General features: G+C 35.9%; 1 protein-coding gene across 2 annotated transcripts in view; it reads right to left on the reverse strand.

Moving 5' to 3' along the window:
* dub (duboraya) overlaps positions 1-9,772 on the reverse strand; it is a 36,149-nt gene that overhangs the window by 21,798 nt on the left and 4,579 nt on the right. For both annotated transcript variants that reach the window (XM_016228756.1, XM_016228758.1), the window contains exons 2-3: positions 1,409-1,495; positions 164-241 (exon numbers count right to left, since the gene is read on the reverse strand). In XM_016228756.1, coding sequence (XP_016084242.1) covers positions 164-241; positions 1,409-1,495 — 165 coding nt within the window. The remainder of the gene's footprint in view (positions 1-163; positions 242-1,408; positions 1,496-9,772) is intronic.

The raw sequence follows: 9,772 nt of genomic DNA on the forward strand, positions 1-9,772 counted from the left end.
TGCTATAACGCATTGCATATTTTGATTTGAGGTAATAGTGTACAAACATAATTTTTATATGCATTCAACTACTAAGGATAATGTTTTAACTACACTGTAATGAAAGCTAGTTTTATTACTGACAATGTAGGTTTTTTCCCCCGTAAATCCCGGATCGTCTCACCTCATCCTGGCCTTGACCTGCGTCATTACCAGCAGGCAGCGGCAGAGAGCGTGGGGGTCTCCTCCTCACAGGCTTGTTCTGAAACAAGAAGAGCTCAGATCCACATGCCTAAACACGTACATACCTTACTACCACATTACTTCCACAGAATTCTAATGATCAAAAAAGAAAAAAAGAAACCCCCTAAAAACAAATAAATGAATATTTACTGTTTAAAAAAATAAAAGTAATAAATAAAAATTTAAAAATACATTAAACATTTGTAGAATTAAATTAAAAGCCAAATAAAATGTATAAAAAATTGTATTGACAATAATATAAAAAAAAGAAAAATATATTTGTAAAAAAAAAACAAAGTCTATAAAAATTACAAAGTAGTAATAAAACGATACATAATATTTAAAAAACAATTATAGAAATATTATAACAGAGACAGAACAACTCATATGAAATAATTAAGATATAAATAATTAAAATTAAAAATGAAAATATACTACAAAATCAATACCTAATATTAATTACAAAAAGTACTCAAAATATTTAAAATAAAACAAAATGAATAAACAAGAAAAGAATAAAACAATTTAAAAATCCTATCTAAAAATAAAATACACTTTAAAAATTACACATGACTACATCAAATATTAAGATAATGCCACATACAAACGGGAAAACACTTATACATATTTTTTTTTGACATATACACTCTTAAAAATAAAGGTGCTTCAAAAGGTTCTTCAAGCGATGCCATAGAAGAACCATTTTTAGTTCCACAAAGAACCATTCAGTCAAAGGTTCTTTAAAGAACCATCTCTTTCTTACCTTTGTATAATCTGAAGAACCTTCTTTTGCCACAAAGAACCTTTTGTCAAACAGAAAGGTTCTTCAGTTGTTAAAGGTTCTTTATGGAACCATTTAGACAAAAAGGTTCTTCTATGGCATCGTGAAGCACCTTTATTTTTAGGAGTGTACTTGAGAGTTTGCCATGAGGAAATGTTTAAGAAATACTAAAGTGAGCGACAGGGCTTGCAAAAGGGGAAAAAGGCAGGAAAGTAGTTGTAAAAAAACAAGATAACCCATCTGTCACCTGCATAGACATGCAGCATGGTATTTCTGCATTGCATAACATTTCCCCTTATTAATATCTGTGCCTGAGGACACCTTCCTGAAAAAAAGGAGATATTAGGAAGTTGAAGTGCGAAAGCAGAGAGGATGTGATCATATTCGGATAATATGAAACCTCACCACTTCAGCGTCTGTCATATGGGATATTGGGCAACTGAATTTTCCAGCTAGTTCAGCCACAGAGCGCTTTTTAACAACAGAATGCTCCTGAAATACAAAAATGTTAGTGTATGAATAAGAATGCCCCCTTCTTTTTTATATATTTTCTGTAATATTAATCTAAGGCATTACAATCCATGGCAAATCACTCTAAAATCAATTTATTAACTGTAAAAACAACTGCCACCTTTATAAATACATATAACTAATTTTCTTAAACATGTATGAAAACACCTTATATTAGAGGAGTTTAGTCCAGCTTTGACTTTTTAATCTTCTAGTAAAGATTTCTAATTACAAGCCATTAGGTTTTGTTATGCTGACTTCTACAGTGAGGCTGAGAAAATGTCTTGTTTTTCACCACAGGAAACCGCAGTTGTGAATGCTCATTTGAGCAAAGTGATGAAAAGAGTGTATTTCAAAGGAAATCTTTGAGAAATTGCTTTTTGAGCCATGCAAGCATCCTCAGGGGGACAGTCGGGTATGACTTCAGCCCGCTGTTATCATTCCCGTCTCAGGCTCTTCCATCCACAGGCTTCCATCTATGACCATTAGCACCTCACTATCAGTGAAGGGAAACCAGTGCTGCCTTGTCAAAAGTGATAGCAGAATGTGGTATTTTAGGGCTGAGGCAATGTCTATGGACTTACACAACTGTTTGTTTTCAAGATGTTCAGTCTCAGAGCTTTGTGGGAACCCACCAACACTAAGCTGTATGCAGTCTATACCTTACAGGATGTTGGTTATACAATGATAAGGCAACTTAAGATAAGACTGAAGAATATATGAAGAGTCAAAAACAGGAAGGGTGCTTGAGCAAGCCAAACCACTTTTGAACAAAGTTAATTATGAATACAACTTTTCTAATAAAGTTTCTCAGTCTGCAGGTAAAAAAAAATGTTGGTAACATTTTCCTAAAGTGAAACCGCAATGAACCACCCCTTTAACGTTAGTTAATGTTGCTGTTTGAGCATAAACAATATCTGCAAAGTTACGAAGCTGAAAGATCAATGCAAATGGGAATATCGTCTTTTAAAATTCTGTCAGTTTAATGCCTACAAAAACGGCTGGTAGGGACTACAACAAGTTACTTCCCGGGTTCCTGACATCACAAACCCAGATAACCCCACCCTCGGGAAAAGGCAGCAAAGGGGGCGAGGCCTGCGCTGCTTTAGAGAAGAGGAAGAGAAAACTAGAGGTGCATGTAAAAATCTATTGAATCACGATTCTGTCTTCTAACGATTCTAATGGATTCACAAGTTTCAAAATCAATGTTTTAAAGCAGCAGTTCTTAATACTGTTCCACACGTCCCCCTGCTCTGCATCTCTCTCATTCAGCTCAGCTCCAAAAATGAACTGTTACAATTATACACTTATTTTCACATAGCTATGAGAAGCGTTAAACATGGACGTGCGTGCGGTTGCCGTACTGTATTAAAGCTTTAATCAGGATAAAACCGTATATATAAACGCTAACATAAGCAGTAGCATTTACAAATAACAGCATATCTAATAGTATGAGACAGCAACAAAAAAAAACACAGGCCTTCCATTAAAAGCCGTGCTTGCACAGGTTCTACACGATCCTCTTCAATAATATCCTCTGCTTCTCAATCAGGCTCAAACTGATAAGCGATATTAACGACGCCTTGTTTACAATACAACCGGAGCACATGCCGCTGAGGTGAGGGGCGGGATGATTAGATGCGCACTAGGCGGTTTAGCCAATCACAACACACTGGGCTAGCTAACCAATCAGAGCCCATCGCCTATTTCTGAGGGCGGGGCTTCATAAAAGGAGGAAATGATCAGTGTGTTTCCCAGAGAAGGGACAGAGCTGTGTGGAATAAAGGTAAATTATGTGAAAAATAATGCGTTTTTAAAAAAACGAAGCATTAACACATACAAGACTGCACCCCATAAACACAATCAAGCCTAGAAAAAACCCACTGACCCACCCCTTTAAAGCCTTTATGTATAAGGCATTATAAAGGGTTATTAAAGGGTATAATGTATTATAAGTATTCATAATGTTTGTTGTAATACATGATTTCTTGTCAAAACAATTATCGAATAATAATCAAATTTTAAATGCATAGCGAAACAATGAATTGATAAGTGTTATAATGTATTAACTGTGGTTGTGTTATAATGTATTAATTGTTCATGAAACTGTGAAATGCATTAAAAGGTGCATTACAAGGGATAATTAATGCATTAAAACTACTTTTATAATGCATTATTTATACATAAAGGCTTTAAAGAGTTAGTTCACTAACAAAACTGAAAATTCTGTCATTAATTACTCACCCTCATGTCGTTCCAAACCCGTAAGACCTTTGTTCATCTTCGGAACACAAATTAAGATATTTTTGATAATATTTTTGATTTGTTTGTTTACGTTCAGCATGCGCGCGCTGTCTACTGAATGTAAACAACGCTGATTACGTTGATTACGTTCTGGGGTACTCTCCAAAATGGCAGAAGATGGTAACTCAGAGAGAAGAATTGTTGAATAAATTATGTTATTATTGTTTTCTTTGCACACAAAAAGTATTCTCGTAGCTTCGTAAAATTACAGTTGAACCACTGATGTCACATGGACTATTTTACTGATGTCCTTGCTACGTGTTTGGACCTGGGAACATTACAGTTGCATTGCAGTCTATGGAGGGTCAGAGAGCTCTCAGATTTTATCAAAAATATCTTAATTTGTGTTCCGAAGATGAACGAAGGTCGTATGGGTTTGGAGTGACATGAGGGTGAGTAATTAATGACAGAATTTTCATTTTTGGGTGAACTAACTCTTTAAGTAAAGTGTTGTTTACTTAAAACTGAAAAATTATCATCCCAAAATGCTGCTCTTCTCAATGAATTGAAAATGCATGATGGCTGTAAAATTGAGTTGTAATTATCTTTATTAAATATTACGTTTTATTTATAATACATTTTATTATTATATACACATAACAGTTAGTTCAGAGTTAGTAGGTTGCAAAAAGTGACTGACTTTATTAGTGAGTCATTTAATCATTCACTCAACCGATTTGTTCAAAAATGCTAATTTATCCAGGAACAAAACCAGTCACTACTGTCTTCATGAGTGAGTCACTGAATAATTTTGGATTCAATGATTCAAAAACAACTGATTCAATAACTCAACTGATTCAAAAACACTGATTCATCCAAAAATGAAACACTACAGAGGTCTTGTACAGAGATATGCAATGCTTCTACTGTGACTTAGTTTGAAGTGAAGTAAAAAATGTTAGTCGATATGTTTGTCAATATTAAATTTCATTAAATGAATGCTTTAATATACTTTTAAACCATTTTAATATGTAAATATATTAGGTTAAGATTTGAATCTGAATCTTCACTTCTAGACTCAAATATGTCAAGCTAACACAAAGAACTACAATTCTTTAACATTCTTTTCGTCTTGCTTCAGTGTCTATGTAAGCCTGGTAGCAATTAAAAAAAAAATTGGGCACATGACAGCCAGCTGCTTAATAAAAAAGCCAAATAAGACCTGGTAAACACCTGGTACCTTGATGCATTCAGGCCTCTATTTAAAAAAACTCTTTTGCCCAGCCTCTTTCTGTCTGCGCTGCTCTCAGTGCTGCCCATGTGTTCCAGCTCCACTAGATCCAGTCCTCTTTAAGATAAAAGCATTCCATCATGACATCATTTGCCCTATTTAGTGCCCAAGATAGACAGAAAAAAAGCTTGTTCTGTGAAATAGCTTGTTGCTATTTTAAATCGAGGCATGTTTACAATTCACTGATATATCAGTATATATACTCAAAATGTGATATTCCATGTTTCTGAGTAGAAATTACTCGTAACAGAAACAGATTTAAGCTGTTTAGCTCATATCAAGTAGTTAGACATGTATTTTGTCACCCAGCTCACTTCAAACTCCAGCCTGAGAAAACATTCTCCAGTGTGACCCCCAAGAAACATTCACAGACATTCTTAGTGTCACTGACAAATTGACAAATTTATGCTAACCGCCAAAAACAACATGGGAAGATGATGAGGACCTGCCCCAGAGACTGAACCGCTCCCATGCCTGACATGCAACGTAAGACCATGCTTGCCATTTTTAACAACAGCAACTGAGAAAACACTGATTTCCTTCATCCAGTACCCCTCTATAATCAAATTTTTGGTATTACAGTAGATATTATGCAAATATAAACATAATCTGGCATTGCTAACATGTATTTCTGCTCTACTCTGTGGGAATATTTTACAGAGAAAGGAATTTCACCCAAAACTGAATATTTGCTGTTAATTTAACTCACCCTCAGGTCATCCAAGATGTAGGTGACTTTCTTTCTACAGTAAAACAATAAAGATTTTAGCGGAAACTGTCGTCCTTGGTGATTTACAATTTTTAAGATGCTAATGACATATGCATGTACGTTAACTGACACTGTTGTTGTTTCCAAAAGGATTGTCACTTGTCATCCAGGATAAGCATAAGTACCATTTTGATGAAAAATACAACACAAGTGAAATATATTGCCACCTTCTATATACTAAGCCACCTTCTGCACACATGTCCTCCCTCTCTGTTGTAGACAACAACAGTGTCAATAGTATACGAGAGAAAACACTAGCATGCAGGACCATTAATTTGAGGTTATGGATTATGTTGTAAATAACATTCACTTCCTTACACAGACCAATCGTTTCACTTCATAAGACCACAATATATCATCACGAGCCACATATAAATTGTTTGTTTTTATATCTGCTTTTTTAACTCATAAAATGAAGGTGCCTGTTGACTAGCATATCACCCTGGACCACAAAACTAGTCATAAGGCTCAATTTTTCGAAATAGGACAATATTTGGCAGAGATACAACTATTTGAAAATCTGGAATCTGAGGGTGCAAAAAAAATCAATCCAAATATTGAGAAAATCACCTTTAAAGTTGTCCAAATCAAGTTCTTAATGCATATTACTAATCAAAATATTTATGGTAGGAAATTTACAAAACATCTTCATGGAACATGATCTTTACTTAATATCCAAATGATTTTTGGCATAAAAGAAAAATCAATCATTTTGACACATACAATGTATTTTTGGCTATTGCTACAAATATACCCCAGCGACTTAAGACTGGTTTTGTGGTCCAGGGTCACATATGATAAATCACCAAGAACCACCGTTTCAACTAAAAATCTTTACAACTTTAAGTCACATACATCTTGGATGGCCCGAGGGTGAGTAAATAAGCAGCTCTTTTTCATATTTGGGTAAACTATGTCTTTAAAACATGAACATAAATGACAAATGGTGTGGTTTTTACTTTTGAAAGGTTGCAGACGCAGTGTATATCTCACATGTTAAGTACAGGGCACTGAGCTCTACTAATTTAAGGCAGGGTGTGGGCAGCTCTTCTCTTGAGACCCAGTGGGTGGTGAGATTTACAGCATGTGTGTGTGTGTGTGTGTGAGTATGGGTGTGTGTGCCCCACAGCTGTGCCTTTGCACACATTTAACACACACACACACACACACACCTGCAGAGATGACCCGTGAAGATGACATCACTGCTGCAATCGCCACTAATAGTTTCTTCAACAGTTTTACTACCTCAATTTACTTTTGAAAGGTTGCAGACGCAGTGTATATCTCACATGTTAAGTACAGGGCACTGAGCTCTACTAATTTAAGGCAGGGTGTGGGCAGCTCTTCTCTTGAGACCCAGTGGGTGGTGAGATTTACAGCATGTGTGTGTGTGTGTGTGTGAGTATGGGTGTGTGTGCCCCACAGCTGTGCCTTTGCACACATTTAACACACACACACACACCTGCAGAGATGACCCGTGAAGATGACATCACTGCTGCAATCGCCACTAATAGTTTCTTCAACAGTTTTACTACCTCAAACACTGTTAGCAACAAAAGACAGATTCGTTCCAAAGCTTACTCTATCTTTACAAGAGTTGGCAGCAGTCAGATGACACAGGGTGAGTATACAATGCAACAAACAATCAATTCATCATGAGCCTTTCTTCTTCATCTCCAAAACAGAGGCATGATGACATACTCGCTTTTAAACCGCACTGCAGAGCTGGAGCAAGAATCAGCTCATTAAGCATAATGCCATCATGAGTGTGGGAGCATTTACGTGTAAAAAAACATCTAAGTTAGGCTCTCGGGTATTGGTCTGCGTTTCCTCTTCAACTGCTTCAGCCACATTGTTACCAGGGGCAGTTTGTCAGTGGCAACAAGGGAGGCAGTATCTCTTCAAAAACAAAAAAACAATTAAGCGTGCAAAGAATTTCATTTCAAGTAACACTTTAAACTGATCAAGTGGACTTTTACATTGTTACAAAATATGGTAACACTTTAGCATAGAGACCAATTGTCACGATTAACTAGTTGCTTATTATAATGTCTATTATTAACATATTGGCTGTTTATTAGCACTTATAAGGATATCCCTAATCCTACCCAATACCTAAACTTAACTGCCTAACTAACTATTAATAAGCAGCAAATTAGGAGTTTATTGAGGCAAAAGTCATAGTTAATGGTTTGTTAATAGCGAGAATTGGACCTTAAAATAAAGTGTGAGCCAAAATGTTTACTCTAATTAAGCAGCACAACTGTTTTCATGTTTGATAATAATATAAAATATGAACTCAGCATATTACAATGATTTATAAAGGACCATGTGACACTGAGGACTGGAGTAATGGCTGCTGAAAATTTAGTGTTGCTATCACAGGAATAAATTACAAATGTTTTTGAATAAATTACATTGCAATAATATTTCTCAATAAGACTGTTTTCACTGTATCAAATAAATAAAGCATAAGAGACAGGGTTTTTTTTCAAAAACATTAAAAAAATCTTACTGACCCTAAGCTTTTCAACAGTAGAGAGCCTTTGATGTGACCTGGTTTAATATAAATACTAATATAACCATATAAAAATGTGATTATTCTAAGTATCATTTTACGTCTATATGGTGTTGCATCTGTCTTTAACCCGGAAACTGTGAAAATATCAAATGTGACTGAAACATTAAAATCATTATGCTAAAAAAATAAAGAAACTCAACCCAAACACGCTCCTCATTTTAGAAGTCCACCAGTGCACGCTGCTGATTGTGACCCAGAGAGTGGAAAATGGAATCTTATTAGTGTCCCACAAAGAAACTGTTGTACGTGTGAGGGTTGAAGGACATGAGGAAGCAGCCATGATTCAATTTACACTGAAATACATCCCCTAATATGAAAGGATGAACAGGGAGGAAAGAGAGAATTTCCATTATAAAATCCAAAACTTGTTCTACAGAAGGCCGTGAACGCAGACACTTCTACCTACATAAACTCAACCGTATGTGAGTTTATCAAATATCAAAACATGTCAGAATCCACTTTATAATGTATAGTTACAAACTGCATTCTTAGCATTGCGGCATGGGACGCACAGTGGGACTAAGTACAAAGAAATTCATAACTGAGCAAATGAGGGGTCAACTCAAAGAGGTCTGTCCTAGCCATCGTCCATCTCAGTGGCAGCTGGACTGGTGCAGGACCCTAGTTGTGATTTGCTCTATGCTTGCAGGCTCTCATTTTAATATCCATGACACTGTAACAACAATGAGTGGCTAATGGCACAAGAACGAGCACAGAGCCAATCCTTAACTACCAACTATCTTAAGCTGGGATGTCAAATTCAACACCCATTACTGTTATCCAGGTTATATATTATATTTACAAACTGCATTCTTAGCATTGCGGCATGGGACGCACAGTGGGAATAAGTACAAAGAAATTCATAACTGAGCAAATGAGGGGTCAACTCAAAGAGGTCTGTCCTAGCCATCGTCCATCTCAGTGGCAGCTGGACTGGTGCAGGACCCTAGTTGTGATTTGCTCTATGCTTGCAGGCTCTCATTTTAATATCCATGACACTGTAACAACAATGAGTGGCTAATGGCACCACAAGAACGAGCACAGAGCCAATCCTTAACTACCAACTATCTTAAGCTGGGATGTCAAATTCAACACCCATTACTGTTATCCAGGTTATATATTATACCCATTATATCCAGTCCATTATGAAGTCCATTCTAAACTCAAAGGGATAGTTCACACTCTTAAAATATTTTGAAGAATGTTGGTAACCACATTTTTGGTGACCACTGACCGCCATTCCAAAAAAAAGATGACAGATTTCACATTTTAGGTGAACAATCCTTTTAAGAGTCCTCAAAAAATAAAACTTAAAAATAATAATTATTAAAGGGGTCATATGATGTTTCTAAAAAGAACATTATTTTGTGTATT

Source organism: Sinocyclocheilus grahami, unplaced genomic scaffold, assembly GCF_001515645.1.
Source record: "Sinocyclocheilus grahami isolate Dianchi unplaced genomic scaffold, SAMN03320097.WGS_v1.1 scaffold344.1, whole genome shotgun sequence".
Classification (NCBI taxonomy): domain Eukaryota; kingdom Metazoa; phylum Chordata; class Actinopteri; order Cypriniformes; family Cyprinidae; genus Sinocyclocheilus; species Sinocyclocheilus grahami.